At 45.1% G+C, this 22,919-nt stretch overlaps 1 protein-coding gene across 1 annotated transcript in view; it reads left to right on the forward strand.

Annotated features, from left to right (window-relative positions):
- The window catches only part of LOC139376412 (unconventional myosin-Id), a 123,872-nt gene that overhangs the window by 81,178 nt on the left and 19,775 nt on the right, over positions 1-22,919 (forward strand). Inside the window, exon 21 of the mRNA XM_071118980.1 lies at positions 7,107-7,261. Coding sequence (XP_070975081.1) covers positions 7,107-7,261 — 155 coding nt within the window. The remainder of the gene's footprint in view (positions 1-7,106; positions 7,262-22,919) is intronic.

The following is a 22,919-nucleotide window of genomic DNA, read 5'->3' on the forward strand; positions in this document are numbered from 1 at the left end:
GGGGTATTTGCCTCCGGATGAAAGAGACGAGAGCGACAATGAAAACGATCCAACATCGGATGAAGCAATTCTGAGGCTATTCAACTCCGACACCGAAGGAGATGACTTCAGTGGTTTCAGTGCACAGGAGGAGTCTTGGTAGGCTACTGTTTTAATTTTTGTTACAAGCCGTGTTTCGTTAAAGCCTATTTATTTTTGTTACAAGCCGTGTTTCGTTTAAAGGCTGTGTAAAGTTAATTTGTTTCAATGTACCGGTAGGCACCTGCGGCTTATAGACATGTGCGGCGTATTTATGTACAAAATACATATTTTTTAATAATTCAGTGGGTGCGGTTTATATTCAGGTGCGCTTAATAGTCCAGCAATTACGGTACATTAATGAGAATGACTAATCGATACGATATGAAAATATCTGAAGAGTTATATTCGGGAAATTGACACTCTATAAACAACATTTTCCCGTGGTGTGCCCCGACTTCATAGTTAATCAAAGTTACATGATTAGTTTAATCGCGTAATTAAATGACTCACGGAGAATTGATTTGCTAAAATAAGTTTTCACATTTAATAATAGTCACAGACACGACACCATCATATTGTAACTGCATCCCACCATACGCATGATGAAATAATCAATTATACTAAATGTCATCAAATCAAACATTATTGGTCACATGCACATGGTTAGCAGATGTTATTGGTCACATGCACATGGTTAGCAGATGTTATTGGTCACATGCACATGGTTAGCAGATGTTATTGGTCACATGCACATGGTTAGCAGATGTTATTCCGAGTGTAGCTTGTGCTTCTAGTTCCGACAGTGCAGCAATATCTAACAAGGAATATCTAACAAGTAATACCTAACAATTCGACAACAAATACCTAACACACACAAATCTAAGTAAAGGAATAGAATAAGAATATATTAATATAAATATATGGATGAACAATGTCAGAGCGGCATAGACTAAAATCCAATAGATAGTATAGAATACAGTATATACAAATGAGATGAGTAATGAAAGATATGTAAACATTATTAAAGTGGCATTATTAAAGTGACTAGTGTTCCATTTATTAAAGTGGCCAGTGATTTCAAGTCTGTATGTAGGCAGCAGCAGTCTGTGCTAGTGATGGCTGTTTAACAGTCTGATGGCCTTGAGATAGGGGTGAGAGAACTGGTCAAGGTGAGCGAGTCGATGAAGATGGAGACGTATCGTTGCTAGGGGAGCCGGTGAGGCATGAGCAGGAGCCATTGATTACTGGAATGTCGGATGGAGGGGAAAGGCAGTTAACGCCTGTTGATTAGCAAGCCAGCAACGTTGCTACCCTACTAAACCTTGGCTACCCTTCTGCTTATTTTCTACCCCTGCTGGAACCAAAGGCATTGATTCCATCCCAAATGGCACCCTATTCCCTATATAGTCCATAGGGCTCTGGTCAAAGGTGGTGCACTACGTAGGGAATAGGATGCCATTTGAGACGCAACCTCTATACCAGACACCATCCTTTGCTATCTACCTCTGCCGCTGTCATGCCAACTTTGCAATAGACGTAGTTGTCATGGCGATTGTGCGGGAGGGCAGATCAGCTGATGTCTGGTATTGTTCAGGCATGTTCACAAATCACCTGGCTGCAACGTGTGCTGTCCACTTTCCAATAAAGCTTTTTGGTCTTTCCTCTGTCACTCTATTTCACTATTTCTATTCCTGAATCTTACTCCCTCTCTCCATTTCTCCAACCATGCGTTCTTTCCCTTGATTCCTTCTCTCCTAGATAGAATATGACTTATTTGTCATAGAGTACAGTAAAGTAGTGCAATGTATGGATCCTTTCATTTAGAGGTGCTAAATGGGAATGTAATGTGTTAGTAAAGATTGATTGCTGGCTGACTGGGGATCCCACTAGAGGCAAGTTGCCAAATCTTGTCTCATGGACGCATGGATGTACCACTTCACCTCCTCCCCTTTCCTCTTGCTCCATCTTTGTTTTGCAGTGTATTCCTCTATCTCTCTCTATCTCTCTCTATTCATCTCTCTCTCTCTCTCTATCTCTCTCTATTCATCTCTCTCCATCTCTCTCTATCTCGTAGGGATTTTTCAATTTGCTAGTCAGAAAGAGTCTGCCAAGCCCTCTCCCGCTACAGTGAACGATATATATCTTTTGATAGGAGGACAGATGCCTGTCAGTCACAAAGTGAGCGATGACCGGGAAACACTACTGGTACACAGAGGGGTAGAGAATGACATAACACACAATACAGACAGTATGGAACTCCCCTCCCGCTGTGGTTGCAGTTAATTTTCTTTACACAGAGGGAGAGAGCTTGAACTCGCACGTCCCGTATAATGTGGTAACAATCCACTAAGACAATTTTTTTCTGGCACGTTCATTTATTTTCTTTTGTTTACAGGTTTCGACATTAACGATGGCCTGCTGGCCCGCGGCCTGTAAAAACATGTCGGTCGGGCCAGTGGATGTTGACAGTCTTGACCGACAGGGCCAGTAACTTTTCAGCACTTTTTTGCATTCCAATTCAACATTTACCTTCTCTGTTGCAGTCTACCATTGAAAACCGTTGAAGACTACACTCGTAATTGTCAAGCTATTTGCGAGGCACAACTTCTCGAGCAGTACATGACTTGATGCCTTCACACAGCACACGCGAGATCGAGCTATCCAGAGCAATAAAAGTGCCCATCAATCTACTTGCTGAGCTTATTTATTTTATGGAAAGTGATTTACAAAATGAACATATTAGCAATATTCTGACTACTGTTGATAGTCTGCAAAAAGAAAGCTATACAAATACACCTAGCATTCGTATTGGCTAGCCTACTGTATCCATGTTGATGTCTCTTTTGGAACGTTTGTCTTAAAGTCCTATTTTCAAATATTCTCAAAATTACATACTTTAGAAGCAAAATTGAATGCAATTAATACAATGCAATTATTTCCATGACTTAATTTTAAAGACATTTTGGACTGGCTGTTCAGATACACTGACAAAATATAGAAACACAACATGTACAGTGAGCTGAAATAAAAGAGCCCAGAAATGTTAGACACACGAAAGCTTATTTCTCTCAGATTTTGTGCACATATTTGTTTGCATCCCTGTTAGTGAGCATTTGTCCTTTGCCAAGATAATCTATCCACCTGACAGGTGTGGCATATCAAGAAGCTGATTAAACAGCATGATCATTACAAAGGTGCACCTTGTGCTGGGGACAATAAAAGGCCACTACGATGTGCAGTTTCATTATACAACACAATACCACAGATGTCTCAAGTTTTGAGGGAGCCCACAATTGCCATGCTGACTGCAGAAATGTTCACCAGAGCTGTTGCCAGAGAATTGATAGTTAATTTCTCTACCATAAGCTGCCTCCAACACCCTTTTAGAGAATTTAGCAGTACATCCAAACGGCCTCACAACCACAGACCATGTGTAACCACGCCAGCCCAGGACCTCCAAACCCGGCCTTATCACCCGCGGAATCGTCTGAGACCAGCCACCTGGTCAGCTGATGAAACTGTGGGTTTGCACAAACAAATCATTTCTTCATAAACTGTCAGAACCCATCTCAGGGAATTCTCATCTTTGTGCTTGTGATCCTCACCAGGTTCTTGACCTGACTGCAGTTCGGTGTCGTGACCGACTTCAGTGGGCAAATGCTCACCTTCTATGGCCACTGGCACGCTGGATGAATCTCAGTTTCAACTGTACTGGGAAGATGGCAGACACAAGTATGGCATCGTGTGGGCGAGAGGTTTGCTGATGTCATCGTGTGCCCCATTGTGGCGGTGGGGTTATGCCATGGGCAGGCATACGCTACGGACATTGAACAAAATTGCATTTTATTGATGGCAATTTGAATGCACAGAGATACCGTATCCAAACCCTGAGGCCCATTGTCGTGCCATTCATCCGCCGCCATCCCCTCATGTTTCAGCATGATAATGCATGGCCCCATGTCGTAAGGATCTGTACACAAATCCTGGAAGCTGAAAATGTCCCAGTTTTTCCATGTCCTGCATACTCACCAGACATGTCACAGATTCGGCACAGCCATTGAAGAGGAGTGGGACAACATTCCACAGGCCACAATCAACAATCTGATCAAATGTATGTGAAGGAGATGTGTCGTGCTGCATGAGGCAAATGGTGGTCGCACCAGATACTGACTGGTTTTCTTATCAACGCCCTTATAATTTGTTTAAGGTATCTGTGACCGATAAATGCATCTATCTGTATTCCCAGTCATGAAATGCTTAGGTTAGGATTAATTTCAAAGATATTGAAGTATGTGGACACCTGTTCAAATTAGTGGATTCAGCTATTTCAGCCACACCTGTTGCTGACAGCTGTATAAAATCGAGCACACAGCCATGCGATCTCCATAGAAAAACATTAGCAGTAGAATGGTCCGTACTGAGGAGCTCAGTGACTTTCAATGTGGCATTGTCATAGGATGACACCTTTCCAAGAAGTCAGTTCGTCAAATTTCTGCCCTACTAGAGCTGCCACGGTCAACTGTAAGTGCAGTTATTGTGAAGTGGAATCGTCTAGGAGCAACAACAGCTCAGCCGCAAAGTGGTAAACATTTTCTGTCCTCGGTTGCAATACTCACTATCGACTTCCAAACTGCCTCTGGAAACAACATCAGCACAATAACTGTTCGTCGGGAGGTTATTTAAAATTGGTTTCCATGGCCGAGCAGCCGCACACAAGCCTAAGCTCACCATGCGCAATGCCAAGCATTGGCTGTAGTGGTGTAAAGTTCTCCACCATTGGACTCTGAAACAGTGGAAACGCATTCTCTGTAGTGGGGAATTTGGGTTTGGCGGAATCCAGGAGAACGCCACATGCCCCAATGCGTAGTTCCAACTGTAAAGTTTGGTGGATGAGGAATAATGGTCTGGGGCTGTTTTTCATGGTTCAGGCTAGGCCCCTTAGTTCCAGTGAAGGGAAATCGCTATGCTAGAGCATACAATGACATTCTAAACGATTCTGTGAATCCAAATATGTGTTAACAATTTGGGGAAGGCTCTTTCCTGTTTTAGCATGGCAATGCCCCCGAGCACAAAGCGAGGTCCATACAGAAATTATTAGTTGAGATTGGTGAGGAAGAACTTGACTGGCCTGCACAGAGCCCTGACCTCAACCCCATCAAACACCTTTGGGATGAATTGGACCGCCGACTGCAAGCCAGGCCTAATCGCCCAACATCAGTGCCCGACCTCACTAATGCTCTTGTGGCTGAATGGAAGCAAGTCCCTTCAGCAATGTTCCATCATCTAGTGGAAAGCCTTCCCAGAAGATTGGAGGCTGTTATTGCAGCAAAAGGGGGGACCTATTCCATATTAATGCCCATGATTTTTGGAATGAGATGTTCGACGAGCCCCTGTCCACATACTTTTGGCCACGTATATCTGTAGGTCTACAGATTTAATCAAAGTGTTGACATCTGCTGTTTTCTTCAATCATACCTGTATTACAGATGGCTGAGAAAATGCCTCATAAAAAGAAGCTTGAAACCTTTGGAAGTCGACAGACTCATACAGGATTCTTTTAAAAGTGCAGTCAAAATTAAGTTTTTCCTGTGTTTTACAGTATATCATATTTACAACAGCTGATTAAACTAACACTGTAAAGCGTGGAAAAAATGTGATCAGTGTTATTTCCTGATAGTTGCTCATTCAAAATACAATCTAGCATTAGAATGTACCAGAGGCCAGCAAAATAGAGCTTTTTCTGCCTGGCTGGCTACTTTTTCTATTTGGCTGACTACTCCAACTCCATGTGTTTGTGGAAAACACTGGGATTCGTCTGTGTTACGTAACGACAGACTCGTCTCCCTCAAGAATAGACCGAAGGTGTACCGAACAGGACACTCGCTGCACTACCATCAGTATCGCTATGAGAACTCGAACACTCATTAAAAAGAAACAAGGCTTGTTTCGATCAATTAACCCTTTCATGTACTGTACATGTAACCTGACCCTTGTAAACTGCTCTCATGAACACAAGCATGTGGTGTTGGGGTATACCTGTTGAAATCGTTTCTAACCACGGGGCTCATTTCGCATTCTGTTATTTAGCTATTGGTAAAGCAGCTAGCTGTTGTTCACACCTCGATGCGTGGTGCCGTGGTGGCGGTGTAACATTTCCTTAACCTGATGGAGATTGAATAATGATTATTTTTCTCCCAGTATGGTGCCCCTGCAGTTCTGGGCTGAGGGGGTAATGTGTCTGACTCCCCTGGCTGTTTCCATGGTCTACACTGTGCTCAATGGGACCTGGACTCGCGGGGGGAGGGTGTAGGAAAAAGAGCAGGAATTGAAAAAGAGTAATTCCAAGCAGATGCACAATAAACTCTACTTCTCATTATCTTCCTTAGAGATGGTATGTTATCAGGACCATTAACCCTTGAAGCAGACAAACATTGCACACAGAACCTTGGGGTTTTACTCGTCCATTGCAGTCTGTGTGAAGGACTAGGGCTGGGAATTGCCGGGGACCTCAAGATACGATATTATCACGATTACTTAGGTGCCAATACGATATGTATTGCGATTCTCACGACTCTATGTATTGTGATTCAATAGTGGGATTGTATTGCGTTTTTATGTTCCAAACATATTGCTCACCATATGTCTGCTGCAGAGGGACGAGAGAGAACATGAGAAAATGAGTTTTGATCAGTCATGGAAATAAAAGTGCTGAAAACAAATTTCAAAAGATGGAGAACAAGCTATGAGTTTTGGCGCAGGTACACCAACTAGCGCAAAAATAAGATTGCGATATTGTCAAATAAAAATACGATACAATATATCGTCAAAAAGAATATCCCGATATGTAACTGTATCAAGTTTTCCCCCATCACTATATAGGACCATGTCAGAATCCCCCTGCACCCGTTCCTTAGCAAGTAAATGACGGGTGACGGATTACAGTTTTGATTCAGTGTGAGAACCCCTAGTCTATTGCTATGTCCATTGAGCCATGCTAACTCAAACTCCCGTCGTGTTTTGTCTGTGTGTGGCGCTTGCCCGTGTGCGTGTCTGCGCGTGTGTCCTCTCTCTCTCTGTCCTCTCAGGTGACGGGGGTGAGTGTGTCCCCGGGTAAGGATCAGCTGGTGGTGTTCCACACTAAGGACAGCAGGGACCTAGTGGTGTGTCTACAGGGCATGGTGCCTGCTGGGGACAGCCGCATCGGAGAGCTGGTGGGCACCCTTCTCAGCCACTTCAAAAGGTAACCAGTGTGTGTGTGTGTGTGTGTGTGGCATGTATGTGTTTGTCTGCCTGTCTGTCTGTGTTGAACGGTCGGGTCAGTGGGTAAGTCCGTTGGGTGAGTCGGGCAGGTCTTTCTACTTCTCGTTCTGTCTATCTGCCTGCCTGCGTCCTTCTGTCTTTACATGTGTGCGATGTTGTGTGTCTGTCTACAGTAAAATATACTGTATGTATGTGCTGGGAGCAAACTATGCAGTACCTCTCCTCAAAGCAAAGTCCAGTACCTCCTTGTGTGGCGCATTCTCCCAGAGAAGCGCATGGTGCAGACGGTGGAGATTATCGCACAGACCAGCTGTGTGTCTCCCACATATTGCGGAGAGAAGTACATTATTACTTATTGTCCCTTCGGTCAACCCCTGGAAAAACTACACAGGTAGCAGATTGGAACCGCTATACTGCCCCCATCTGATAGGGTACTGTACATGTAAAATTATAGCATACTGTCCTGCTTTTAAAATGATCTTTAAGTGGATATAGGAGAATGGAGAAAACGGACAAGGCATTATTGTGATCATTTTACTGCGCTTTAAGTTGGGGCTTGTGTGATAATTCAGTAATGTATGATAGATGATTTGCGGCATACATTATATTTAAGCTGATCTCTCGTGGAAAGGTCCTGCGCGTAAACCGAGAGAATCTGCTGGGACTGAATGGGATGTGAGGATTAGAGCAGCGGTAGTTCCAGTGTTTGGGTTTTTCCTCACTGGTTATTTGGGGGGAAACTCCCGGTTTTCGCAGGTGTTTGCATCTTTTGAATTTCAGAAGGGGAGGGGACATTCGGCCCGTGACTTTGAAAAGAGAGAGGGTGGAGCTCCTCGTGCCACTTCCCTTAACATTTACGGACTCAGGACTTAATCGAGCAGCTGACCAATTACGTGAACCTTAGTTCTGGGTTAACCAAGATTATTTTCAAGCTATGCTGCTTTATTATATCCTTGGTCTGGTCTAAAACTGGTCTGATCTGTGTGTGAATGTGCCTGAACACGGCCCATCTTCAACGATATCTTGTCTCATTGTATACAGGCTCACAGTGACAGATGGCAAGGGTCCTTCTTATTGACTCTCCATGTGCTTCCTATAGAAGCCCATCCATCACAGTGAAACATGGGCACAAGAAAAGGCTGTGTGTGTGTGTGTGTGTGTGTGTGTGTGTGTGTGTGTGTGTGTGTGTGTGTGTGTGTGTGTGTGTGTGTGTGTGTGTGTGTGTGTGTGTGTGTGTGTGTGTGTGTGTGTGTGTGTGTGTGTGTGTGTGTGTGTGTGTGTGTGTGTGTGTCAGTAGATGTAGATTTAACCTTTATCTCCACTTGAGCGTGGTGCACAGCCCACACAATGCAGAGCTCTGTAGCAGTTTACAACACACACAGGGACCTAAGAGTCAGTGGCTGGCTTTTTATCCTCCAAATGTACAGCATTAGAAAAACGGTGTGACCGTGTCATTGAGCCTAAGCCCAAATAACTTACAAAATGACAAAATGGTTCCAACTTACAAAATGGCATCTTGTTTTCCTGGGGGTTTTCAAAATGTGTCCCCTCAAAAGTCTTTTAGATTGAATTTGCGACTTGACAAGTAAAAAAAAAAAATGCCAACACTGTCACATTTTAGGAGTAGCTTGTCAAAAGGCGTCATGGCCAAATCTGTTGAGAGTTAAAACAGACACTGCGAATTCTGCTCCACGTTAACCCTCTTATCCCCTGTGACGCGCCACAGTTGTTTAGAAACTCACAAATAGTCCAGAGGCTTTTATACCCCCATGGCCTCACTGCCTCCCTCACTCTTCTCCTTCTTCTTTCTCAACCTTTTTCCCTTTTTTGTCATTCCCCTATGTCATCCCTCTTCTTTGTAACTCCCTCTCTCTCTCTTTGCACCCTCTATCTCTTCCTCTCACCTCTTTCCCTATATCTGTTTCTCTTCCCCACTCTCCAGCTCTTTTTCTCTCTTGTTCTTCCTCTTTCTTTCTCTGTCCCCACCGATCTGTCATTCTCTTTCCCCCCACCCTCTGCCCCCTCTCCTCTCTCCTCCCTCCTCCTCTATCCCCCCTCCCTCCATCTCAGAAGAGGAGACATGCAATGTTTAAGGAGATGTGCTGCTCCACTGTGAAAGCTTGCATGGGCTCTAGTCTATATTTAGCCCAGACCTCTGCTGTATTGACGTGCACCCCACACAGCTCGCACCAGGCAGCCACTGCTACTGCAGCACACCACACCACACCACACACTCTTCACTCCTGGGACAGAGGGGGGAGAGACGCTCTACATCTGTCACACACACACACACACACACACACACACACACACAGATGTGGATAGCACAGTCTCACACACTAGCACACACACAAACACAGATATCATTCTTGATCAGCAACTCATTAGTCGAATTAGGGTCGTTCGTTGTCCTTTTGGAAGGTGAACCTTCGCCCCCAGTCTGAGGTCCTGAGTGCTTTGGAGCAGGTTTTCATCAAGGATCTCTCTGTACTTTGCTCCGTTAATCTTTCTCTCGATCCTGACTAGTGTCCCAGTCCCTGCCGCTGAAAAACATCCCCACAGCATGATGCTGCCACCACCATGCTTCACCGTTGGGATGGTGCCAGGTTTCCTCCAGACGTGACGCTTGGCATTCAGGCCAAAGAGTTCAATCTTGGTTTCATCAGACCAGAGATTATTGTTTCTCATGGTCAGAGTCCTTTAGGTGCCTTTTGGCAAACTCCAAGCGGGCTGTCATGTGCCTTTTACTGAGGAGTGGCTTCCATCTGGCCACTCTACCATAAAGGCCTGATTGGTGGAGTACTGCAAAGAAGGTTGTCCTTCTGGAAGGTTCTCCCATCTCAAGCGAGGAACTCTGGAGCTATGTCAGGGTGGCCATCGGGTTCTTGGTCACCTCCCTGGCCAAGGCTCCTCTCTGCCGATTGCTCAGTTTGGCCGGGCAGCCAGCTCTAGGAAGAGTCTTGGTGGTTCCAAACTTCTTCCATTTAAGAATGATGGAGCCCACTGTGTTCTTCAGGGAAAAAAATCCTGTTTTCGCTTTGTCATTATAGGGTATTGTGTGGAGATTGATGAGGGGAAAGAAATATTTTAATCCATTTTAGCATAAGGCTGTAAAGTAAAAAAAATGTGGAAAAGGGGAAGGGGTCTGAACACTTTCCGTATGCGCTGTACAGTAGCATCAGAAATATTCATATCCCTTGACTTATTCCACATGTTGTTAGTTTGAATTTAAAATATTTTTCACCCATCTGCACTCTCTATCTCATAATGACAAACTGAAAACAGGTTTTTTTTAGTTGTTTTTTTAGCAAATTTATTGACAATGAAATACAGAAATAATTCATTGATGTAAGTATTCCCAATGTAAATCTTACGCCCCAGTCTAAAGTTGTTTGCACTCTGATGCAGGTTCTCATCAAGGATTTGCCTGCATTTGGCTCCATTAATTGTTCCCTCTATCCTTACTTGTCTCCCATTCCCTGCTGGTGAAAAACATTACCATAGCAAGACAGTGACTCCACCATGCTATGGGATATTATGGGGTATTGTGTGTAAATATTTTATCCATTTTGAAATCAGTCAGTGACACAACAAAATGTGCAGTATAGTCAAGGGGTATGAATACCTTTTGAAGACATTGTACATTACATTTACATAATATTCAGCTTAATGTTACCTGATAATTATTTCTCACTGGATCTAACACATACCCACCCCTTGGTTCACACCCGTCATAAAAATGGCCTCCATGTTAGTTTATTCAGCAGAGACTTCACTTCTCTCTGGAATTATAACTGTGAAGGTAAATAAGTAACTCGGCGAAAAAGCAGCAATGCATAAAATCAGTATCCATTACAAATCTACTTTAAGCCTACTTACAGTACATGGGAACTTTTCACTTTGTTGCCCTTTCTAAACTATAAATAGCGCTTCAGTGGAAACCAATCGAATGAGAAAATTCTACTGAGTTTTGTAAGTGTTCTAGATTGTTGTGTAATGCTGTGTTTGATCTACTGGGATCTCAGAAAATGGCTTTCTGTGGCAGCTTGTCTTGCTGTTGTCCACAGTGACTACTAAAAGTCCAGACAGTATTGACACGGGCAATGGAGGGAGAGACTGTTATGTAGAGCCAAAAAGCATATGATGTGTGTGTGATTTTATTCTGGGCTCAGCCTAACCCTATAATGAGAAGGAAGGCGTCACTCTCTTATGACCGTTAGGGAAAGATACTGTAGGAAGACACCAGTTTGTGGACTTACCTACTTCATCTTTATTCATGTTTTCTCTTCCTTTGTTCTCTCTCTCCCTCTCTGCCGTGTCACTTCCTTGTTATGTGTAGCACAGACTGTAGGTTGGCCCAGATTTGTCAGGGCAGCAGGGTTACGTGATCAGTTGAGAGCGAGAGAGACAGAGAGCGAAAGAGATGCACGCATGACTGTAAGGTCGCTTTGGATAAAAGCTTCTGCGTAATGGCATACGTTATTATATTATGTGTTGCTTCTCAGCTATGTGGCAGATCCCCGATTTGCTCTGAAACATCCTCTGCTCCCATTGTGCATTGGGCTGTCCTCATCATTGTCTGACCCCATGATATCAGGGTTCTGTCCTCTTCCATTCAACTCCAGCATGAAACCTCTCTGTCAGTGCCGGTACATCGACATTTGAAATCGTTTTCTAAAGAATTGCATTTCTGAGCCACAGCAGCCACCTGATCGAGCCGCTGTCCCTCTCCATCTTTGGAGGATGCGTGCGCTCAAAGACTTGATGTGTTTCTTGTTTGTTTTTTGCTTTTCAAGCCTTTTTGAGATTCTTATGAAAAGCATTATAGAAATGTAGTAAATTATTATTATTTTCCCTTTTTTATTCTGTGAAAGCGATTTAGATTTTGAAGCTCAGGTTTAATAGAGGAATCCGTGAGAAGATAAGTCGGGATCTGTTTTCCTCTCCGGAGAAAGACGATCCATTACGTTTGTGTTACAGTACGAGGGAAGCGTGAGGAACATTCAAAGTGCTGCAATGCGTGAACAAATGTGCGGTACTGCACTTTCCTGTGTAATCGGAGATGGCATCACCATCATCATTCAAGACACTAAAACAGAGAGACAGAGGCGCTGTGTGTGTGCTGCTAGCTGGTGCTTTTTTCTCCCTACCCCGTCAAGGTCACCCTTTATGCTGAATCCAATATTTCAGACTTGAGGAAGTCATTCTCCCCTCCCATCTCATCTCCTCCTCTATCTCTATATCCCTTCCTCTCACTTCCCCTCCCTCTAACACCCTTCCTCTCCAGCCCCCCCCCCCCCCCCCTGTTTTTAGCTCTCACTCCACCCTCCCCTTTTCTCCTCTTTCCTTCCTCCTCCTCCGTCCCTGTGCAGTGCTGCAGATGCAGTTGCCATAGCGACCAGCCAATCCATGTTTGTCTGATATTTAGTCCAATAATAACACTGCTGCCTGAGAATACTAACGACTCATCTCCTCTGGGGGGAGAGAGAGAGAGGGTGGGAGATGGAGGGAGAGAGAGAGGGTGGGAGATGGAGGGGGAGAGCTGGAGAGAGGCAGAACAACTGTGTGAGAGAGGTAAACAGAAGCTGAGGGAGAGGAGAAACAAGGGGGTGGAGAGTATTTTTAAAGCTCATCTTGTTTTAGCCGTGAATGAATCCGTCTCCATCATTATACACTATGGATTGGATGGATTGGATAGTATTCCTGTCATGTAAAACTATGCAGAGCACCAGTTCCAGTCATCCATACAAACGCTAATTTGCCATCCAAAAACATATGCAAAGATTGTTTTTGCTCCTCCTGCGTAAATGTTATGCAACATGTAATTCCCCAGTGTGTGTGTGTGTGTGTGTGTGTGTGTGTGTGTGTGTGTGTGTGTGTGTGTGTGTGTGTGTGTGTGTGTGTGTGTGTGTGTGTGTGTGTGTGTGTGTGTGTGTGTGTGTGTGTGTGTGTGTGTGTATTGTCACAAACTCTTACATTTGGCTACAGTCCCCAAACACACATGCTCACCTATACATACACATATATTATACATATATACATATATTTTCTAGATTAACACACACACACACATACTGTTTAAGCTGGACAGTAGAGAGTCCTGCTCTGTTTGGTTTATTTCCTTACCCTGCGGCCTGGGGGGGTTGGTTGGTGGAGTGATGGAAGAGGAGGGCTTTAGACTGACTGTGTGTGTGTGTGTGTGTTATGAATGTGTGTGAGAGCTAGATCTGACCTAGTTTCCCTCTGTGTCGATCTCTGCATCCCTGTGGTGCTCTCTGCCTGCCTGCCAGCCTGCCAACCAACCACTGGGGGATGCAGTGAGGTACAGGTAATGAGGCCTCTGCCATGCACATAGAGCAGTGCTGCAGCCCAAGACATCCCCTCCCCTGACCTCCCTTCCATACCTCCAGCCTTTCCACCTACCCAGAGTCTGTTACTTATTGTGCTATCTTGCTGCTCTCACTGGTCATAATGCGAGCCACCTTCTCTCTCTCTCTCTCTCTGTCTCTCTCTCTGTCTCTCTCTCTGTCTCTCTCTGTGTGTGTGTATCCTTGTAGAGTATACCAAGATGTAGCCCCCTGCTTGACCCTGACCCTCCACTTGTTTTCCTTCATACTCTGTTCTTCACCTCCATCACCCCTCTCTCTCTCATCCCTCTCTTTTCCCCATTTTGTCTTTTCTCCTGTCATCTCCAGCTTGGGCCTGATCAACATGATTATCTTGGTTCAATACAACCTAGTCCCCTCGCCCAATGTCTCTCGAACCCGTGAAGCGTTGATAAACTGGAATGAATGGACTTGTCATTGACGTATTGATTTGATGGGGTGACCAAGTATGAGCCACTGTATGTGTCTTTAAAAGCGTGTGTAATGGATAACTTTTATAGTTATTTAACCTTTATTTAACTAGTCAAGTCAGTTAAGAACAAATTGTTATTTACAATGACAGCCTACCCCGACCAAATCGAACTTGAGCCATGAGCCAAATACAACAAGTGTAGACTTTACCGTGAAATGCTTACATACAAGCCCTTAACCAACAGTGCAGTTCAAGAAGAAGAGCATATTTTCCAAGTAGACTAAAATAAAAAGTAATAATAAAAAGTAACGCAATAAGAACAACAATAATGGGGCTATGTACAGGGGGCACCAGTACCGAGTCAGTGTGCAGGGGTACAGGCTAGTTGAGGTAATCTGTACATGTAGGTGGGGGCGAAGTGACTATGCATAGATAACAAACAAACAGCGAGTAGCAGCAGTGTATGGGGGGGGGGGGGTCATGCGTGCATGTCATGCGTGCATCAAGTCAATGTAAATTGTCCGGTGGTGATTTTTATTAATTTTTCAGCAGTCTAATGGCTTGGGGGTAGAAGCCTTTTGGTCCTGGACTTGGACGACGCTGGGCCAATAGTGCGCCACTCTATGGAACTCCCAATCACGGCCGGTTGTGAAGCAGGGTCTGTTGTGACGCCTCTAGCCCTGGGATGCAATGCCTTAGACCGCTGCTTTTCCTTCTCTCCACTTGGCTCATCCTCAACAACCTATTGATTTCCGTAATGGTCGTTTAGCCAAGTCCAACCACCCTTGTGATTATACTGGGTGCTTCAGAAGACAAGAGAGAGACTAGGGGTGCTGGTTCATTGACGAGCAGACACGGTCGGCTATGAGTGTCATGATAGGCCTATTGAACAGAATGGAGAGAAAAGTAACTGGAGGAGGGAAGAGCCAAGCGTGATTGTTTAAGACCGAAGGAGCCTCCTGCTGTGAAGCCATTGTGGCTCCAGCAGTGTTAAGACTCAGCCATCTGTGTAGGGTGTACTACTATCAATGGTCCCTCAGGGAAAGTGCTCCCTTGCTTTGTCCACCACTGGCACACATCACCATCACTGACCCTATGATCCTTTTAAAGAGAGGATCACAACACAGATCACAGCACAGGGAGGATGTGTGTGTGTCTTTGTCTAGGATGAATACTCTCTACTACCCTTGGTAATAATAGTCTCTTTACCCTTATGGAAGTAGAGTTGGGCTCACATTACTATGCGTTAAACCTGTGGCCGCTACACGTGTTCTGTTCACACTCACATTATCAATCCTATCGGTACTTATGTTGATATATGGTATACATGGGTATTTAGAAATACCAACAGAATGATTTTCAATACCTTTTTTTTTATGCGGGGGTTGGGGAACCCGACCTTGCGGGTGCTTTGGGAGTGCGTGCTACACTGCTTATAACTAACTAGAAGTTAACTATCTAAGAGGTGCCAAATAAATTATCTCCAGCTCAGGGCTCCAGCAATGCATTTGGTTTGCTAACTTGCTAGCTAATCGGTTTACTAGATCAACCTACTTGGTTACAGTAGAGACAATCAATCCCCTCCCGTGATCAAGATCCCTGCTGCCTAAATTTGTTTTGTGCGACCAAAAATGTGTGTGCACTGCCGGTAACACCATAAGGTACAGGAACGGGATGAAAATCTGTATATCATCTAACCCTAGAGGAAGTCCTATGGAAGTGTATTGTTAGTACAGTTTGTCACTCCTGTTAATTTATCGTGCTCTTATAATTCATACCATATGAATTAAGCACATAATATACAGTTGGCACCCTTTTTTTCTATTTTCTTTTTTCTAGTTCCCTTTTTCCTTCTAAAATACATTTTTGTATACTGTATAATCACATGTTATTGGTCACATGCGCCTAATACAACAAGTGTAGATCTTACAGTGAAATGCTTACTTGCAAGCCCTTAACCAATAATGCAGTTTTAAGAAAAATAATGGTTTAGTAAAAAATAGATATGTAAAACATTAAAGAGTAACAAATAATTCAAGAGCAGCAGTAAAATGACAATAGCGAGGCTATATGCAGGGGGTACCAGTACAGGGTCAATGTGCGGGGGCACCCGTTAGTCGAGGTAATTGAGGTAATATGTACATGTTGGTAGAGTTAAAGTGACCAAGCATAGATAATAAACAGAGAGTAGCAGCAGCGTAAAAGTATGGGGGGATGTACTGGGCCGTACGCACTACCCTTTGTGGTGCCTTGTGGTCGGAGGCCGAGCAGTTGCCATACCAGGCAGTGATGCAACCAGTCCTCGATGGTGCAGCTGTAGAACTTTTTGAGGATCTGAGGACCCATGCCAAATCTTTTCGGTCTCCTTAGGGGGAATAGGCTTTGTTGTGCCCTCTTCACGACTGGCTTGGTGTGTTTAGACCATGATAGTTTGGTGACGTGGACACCACGGAACTTGAAGCTCTCAACCTGCTCCACTGCAGCCCCGTCGATGAGAATGGGGCATGCTCGTTCCTCCTTTTCATGTAGTCCACAGTCACCTCCTTTGTCTTGATCACGGGGAGGGAGAGGTTGTTGTCCTGGCACCACACGGCCAGGTCTCTGACCTCCTCCCTATAGGTTGTCTTGTCATTGTCAGTGATCAGGCCTACCACTGTTGTGTCATCAGCAAACTTAATGATGGTGTTGGAGTTGTGCCTGGCCATGCAGTCATGAGTGAACAGGGAGTACAGGAGGGGACTGAGCACGCACTCCTGAGGGGCCCCCGTGTTGAGGATCAGTGTGGCGGATGTGTTGTTACCTACCCTTACCATCTGGGGATGGCCTATCAGGAAGTCCAGGATCCAGTTGCAGAGGGAGGTGTTTAGTCCCAGGATCTTTACCTTAGTGATGAGCTTTGAGGGCACTGTGGTGTTGAACGTTGAGCTGTAGTCGATGAATAACATTCTCACATAGGTGTTCCTTTTCTCCAGGTGGGAAAGGACAGTGTGGAGTGCAATAGAGATTGTATCATCTGTGGATCTGTTGGGGCGGTATGAAAATTGGAGTGGGTCTAGTGTTTCTGGGATAATGGTGTTGATGTGAGCCATGACTAGCCATTCAAAGCACTTCATGGTTACAGATGTGAGTGCTACGTGTCGGTAGTAATTTAGGCAGGTTACCTTTAGGCAGGTTACCTTTTAGTCTGCTTGAAACATGTTGGTATTACAGACTCAGTCAGGGACAGGTTGAAAATGTCAGTGAAGACACTTGTCAGTTGGTCAGCGCATGCTCGGAGTACACGTCCTGGTAATCCGTCTGGCCCTGCGGCCTTGTGAATGTTGACCTGTTTAAAGGTCTTACTTTCATTGGCTACGGAGAGCGTGATCACACAGTCATCTGGAACAGCTGGTGCTCTCATGCATATTTCAGTATTACTTGCCTTGAAGTGAGCATAAAAGTAATTTAGCTCGTCTGGTAGGCTCGTGTCACTGGGCAGCTCGCGGCTGTGCTTCCCTTTTGTAGTCTGTAATAGTTTGCAAGCCCTGCCACATCCGACGAGCGTCAGAGCCAGTGTCGTACGATTCAATCTTAGTCCTGTATTGACGCTTTGCCTGTTTGATGGTTCATCGGATGGCATAGCGGGATTTCTTATAAGCGTCCGGGTTAGAGTCCCACTTCTTGGAAGCGGCAGCTCGACCCTTTTGCTCAGTGCGGATGTTTCCTGTAATCCATGGCTTCTGGTTGGGGTATGTACGTACGGTCACTGTTGGGACGACGTCATCAATGCACTTATTGATGACGCCAGTGACTGATGTGGTGTACTCCTCAATGCCATCGGAAGAATCCCGGAACATATTCCAGTCTGTGCTAGAAAAACACTCCTGTAGCTTAGCATCTGCTTCATCTGCCCACTTTTTTATTGCCCGAGTCACTGGAGCTTCCTGCTTTAGTTTTTGCTTGTAAGCAAGAACCAGGAGGATAGAATTATGGTCAGATTTGCCAATTTGAGGGCGAGGGAGAGCTTTGTACGCATCTCTGTGTGTGGAGTAAAGGTGGTCTAGAGTTTTTCACCTCCGGTTGTGCATTTAACATGCTGGTAGAAGTGAGGTAAAACGGATTTTAGTTTCCCTGCATTAAAGTCCCCAGACGCCGGGAGCGCCACCTCTGGGTGAGAATTTTCCTGTTTGCTTATCGCCGTATACAGCTTATTGAGTGCGGTCTTAGTGGCAGCAGTGGTTTGTGCTGGCAAATAGACAGAACTCTCTTGGTAAATAGTGTGGTCTACAGCTTATCATGAGATACTCTTCCTTAGATTTCTTGCACCAGCTGTTTACAAATATACATAGACCGTCACCCCTTGTCTGACGAGAGGCTGCTGTTCTATACTCACAAAAAAGCTTAAATCCCGCCAGCTGTATGTTATTCATGTCGTTGTTCAGCCACGATTCTGTGAAAACATAAGATATTACAGTTTTTAATATCCTGTTAGTAGGATATACGTACTTGTAGTTTTTAAATGTTATTATCCAATGATTGTACGTTGGTTAATGGGACCGATGGTCAAGGCAGATTACCCACTCGCTGTCAGATACAAGGCACCCAGACCTACCTCCCGATATCGCTGTCTCTTTCTCTTGCGAATGACGGAGATGAGGGCCTTGTCGGGTGTCTGGAGTAAATAATTTGCGTCCGACTCGTTAAAGAAAAAATCTTCTTCCAGTACAAGGTGAGTAATCACTGTCCTGATATCTAGAAGCTCTTTTTGGTCATAAGAGACGGTGGCAGAAACATTATGTACAAAATAAGTTACAAATAATGCAAAAAAACACACAGAATAGCACAATTAGTTAGGGGACTTTAAAAGGGCAGCCATCTCCGGCGCCATTATCAACCCAAACACACCTCAAAAAAACTGTCATCATTCCAGAAGAATTGCTGGACTGTTCTTGATCTGAATCTCATCCAAAACCTATGGTGAGATCTGAAAATAGCAGTTGGTTGAAAACATTGAAAAAGTGGGCCAAATTGCCAGTAGAAAGGTGCAACGAGCTCATTGATGGCTACAATAAGCATTTGTATTTAGTTATCTTGGCCAAAAGCTGTGCAACCAAGTACAATTTCCAGGTGGCCAATATTCTTGTTATTGCCATTTGTCTTTATTTTCTCAATTCAGATTGTAAACATAGGTTGTTGAAAATCCAATGACAATGTGTGGTGACCCAACGTTTTTTTATTTAAACTTATTTTATAAAAAATGGGGAACTATTTTTTAAAAAGTGCAAGGGTGTCAATATATTTGGTCGCAACTATCAGTGTTAATTTCATCAACCAAAATAGTGACTCAAATATTCATCAAATAACACATTTTCGATGGCAATTGTCGAGACTCTAAGTGACTAAATAAACCCAGAAAAAACTGCAACAAACAGAAGCATATTTTTCATTTCAGTTGACTAAAACGAGACGAGGCGAATTTGTCTCTGAGACTAAAATCTGCCTACTAAATGGACTGGACAAGTGTTTTTGGAGAAATTGAGAGCTTTTCTGTGATAAGCACAACTAATATTAGCAGCAGAGATATGCAGCGATGTTCTGTTCATCAGTGAGAACGATATTTCACACCCAGCACACACAGCCTACATAAGCTGGTGAACTGCGGGAGCAAGCGATAAGTGTGGGTGGACTGGCTCCCTCCGGCTCTGCCTCCAATTATACAGCTCGCGCAGGCGACTCTTGCTTCCCCGTAGCTAACCAGTCACCACCAGCCTTCTAGTTAGCTACCCTTTGCCTGGTTAAGAAACACATGCTGCTTTACAACATTTTGAACAATAGCAGTATCGAGTTTAATAGTAAAACAACAGTCTAGCTATGTTTTTCTCTCTCTTGAGTATGGAAAAGTAGACTGTCTTTGAATTTGGAGTCTCGCTCAAGCTCCCATTTTCTCAACTGCATTTCATAGCCAGGCTCTGTAGCCAAGTCTCCCTCTTTTCCTCAGATAAAACGGCTTGAGAGATTACCGTTAAAAAGATATGTCCCATACGTTTTTTTCTTTCGATCATGCATTGACAGGTCGCATTTTACATTCAAAAGCACATCGCAGGCCGTTCTAAAACTAGGCTACTTACGGACTGGACTGTTAACCGTTTGTTTAGGCTACACCTTGTTCAGTCATGTTACCTCATTAGCTAGCTATAGCTAACAACCTGGGGCACGTTCAGCAGGACACGTTTTGGAAAGAAATATGCTATGCAGAACAAACATAAATCTCTGACATGTTGAATCAGGAATAACGTTGGCTTTATTCATGACATATCTATCTGCAACTTTCGAGAATGTTTTGCATCTTAAAGTGGCCCTGGTAATTGCCAGGAGCCTATATGTAAACATTTTGTGACGCAAAAAGAAAGGAAAAGGGATAGCAAACAATTTATTGACTAAATTCCTCTTGCCACCACACTATCTGTTTGGTTAAATAACTTTATTTTGTGTCGTGCAGGTGAGTGAGGACCCAAAAGCGGTTTAACAAAAATAGAGTATTTTAATGTAAACACAGGGAAGACAGATCCTCTTCAGATGTAGATAATGGAAAAATAGACAACCCGCAGAGAGGGCGACAAATGAAACAAAAAGTCCTTCTGATAATTACAAAAGAGCCCCCTTCTTAGCAGCAGAGGAGAATAGCTGGGTTAGCGGCGACAGGCTGCAGGTCTCTCTGGGTAGGCGCGGGTCGTAGAGGAACAGTGGTACCTGATCTCACGTAGCATCAGATGAACTGGACACAGTACAAACGACAAGACAGTTAGCTGAGTACAGGATGCACTTGCCAGGCGGATTCCGACAAGACGGGACAGGACAAGGGTGAAGCAAACGAGACGATAGTTTGTTTCTGGCATGATAAACTCAAACGAGAATCTGACAAAGAAAGAAGCAGGAACAGAGAGAGAAATAGAGACCTAATCAGAGGGAAAAAGGGAACAGGTGGGAAGAGGGTGAACGAGGTAGTTAGAGGAGATGAGGAACAGCTGGAGGAGGAGAGAAAGAGAAGGTAACCTAATACGACCAGCAGAGGGAGACAGAGTGAAGAGAAAGAACAGGAACAAGACATAACATGACAAGACATGACAGTACCCCCCCACTCAACGAGCGCCCCCTGGCGCACTCGAGGAGGAAACCTGGCGGCAACGGAGGAAATCATCGATCAGCGAACAGTCCAGCACGTCCCGATAGGGAACCCAACTCCTTTCCTCAGGACCGTACCCCTCCCAATCCACTAGGAACTGATGACCACGGCCCCGAGGACGCATGTCCAAAATCTTACGGACCCTGTAGATAGGTGCGCCTTCGACAGGGATGGGGGGGGGCGCGAAGAACGGGCTTAACACAAGAGACATGGAAGACCGGGTGGACGCGACGAAGATATCGCAGGAGAAGAAGTCGCACCGCGACAGGATTAATGATCTGAGAAATACGGAACGGACCAATGAACCGCGGGGTCAACTTGCGAGAAGCTGTCTTAAGGGGAAGGTTTTGAGTGGAGAGCCATACTCTCTGACTGCGACAATATCTAGGACTCTTAGTTCTACACTTATTAGCGGCTCTCACAGTCTGCGCCCTATAACGGCAAAGTGCAGACCTGACCCCCTTCCAGGTGCGCTCACAACGTTGGACAAAAGCCTGAGCGGAGGGGACGCAGGACTCGGCGAGCTGAGACGAGAACAGCGGAGGTTGGTACCCGAGGCTACTCTGAAAAGGAGATAGACCGGTCGCAGACGAAGGAAGCGAGTTGTGGGCGTATTCTGCCCAGGGGAGCTGTTCTGACCAAGACGCAGGGTTACGAAAAGAAAGGCTGCGTAAGATGCGACCAACAGTCTGATTGGCCCGTTCGGCTTGACCGTTAGACTGAGGGTGGAAGCCGGACGAGAGACTGACGGAAGCCCCAATCAAACGGCAAAACTCCCTCCAAAATTGAGACGTGAACTGCGGGCCCCTGTCCGAAACGACGTCTGACGGAAGGCCATGAATTTTGAAAACATTCTCGATGATGATTTGTGCCGTTTCTTTAGCAGAAGGGAGCTTAGCGAGGGGAATAAAATGAGCCGCCTTAGAGAACCTATCAACAACCGTAAGAATAACTGTCTTCCCCGCTGACGAAGGCAGTCCGGTGATAAAATCTAAGGCGATGTGAGACCACGGTCGAGAGGGAATGGGAAGCGGTCTGAGACAGCCGGCAGGAGGGGAGTTCCCGGACAAGCAGCCACGAAACGACGCGTGTCACGTTCCCAAGTGGGCCACCAAAAACGCTGACGAATGGAAGCAAGCGTACCCCGAACGGCGGGGTGGCCGGCTAACTTGGCAGAGTGAGCCCACTGAAGAACGGCCAGACGAGTAGGAACGGGAACGAAAATAAAGTTCCTAGGGCAAGCGCGCGGCGACGGAGTGTGAGTGAGTGCTCGCTTTACCTGCCTCTCAATTCCCCAGACAGTCAACCCGACAACACGCCCCTCAGGGAGAATCCCCTCGGGGTCGGTGGAGACTACTGAAGAACTGAAGAGACGAGATAAAGCATCAGGCTTGGTGTTCTTAGAGCCCGGACGATAAGAAATTACGAACTCGAAACGAGCGAAAAACAGAGCCCAACGAGCCTGACGCGACTTAAGTCGTTTGGCAGAACGGATGTACTCAAGGTTCCTATGGTCAGTCCAAACGACAAAAGGAACGGTCGCCCCCTCCAACCACTGGATCTCGAAGGCTGAAGACATAAGAGGGAGCGGATAACGATTCTTAACTGTTATCTCATTCAGCCCTCGATAATCTATGCAGGGGCGCAGGGACCCGTCCTTCTTCTGAACAAAAAAAAC

This window comes from Oncorhynchus clarkii, chromosome 20 (genome assembly GCF_045791955.1).
Source record: "Oncorhynchus clarkii lewisi isolate Uvic-CL-2024 chromosome 20, UVic_Ocla_1.0, whole genome shotgun sequence".
Taxonomy (NCBI): Eukaryota; Metazoa; Chordata; class Actinopteri; order Salmoniformes; family Salmonidae; genus Oncorhynchus; species Oncorhynchus clarkii.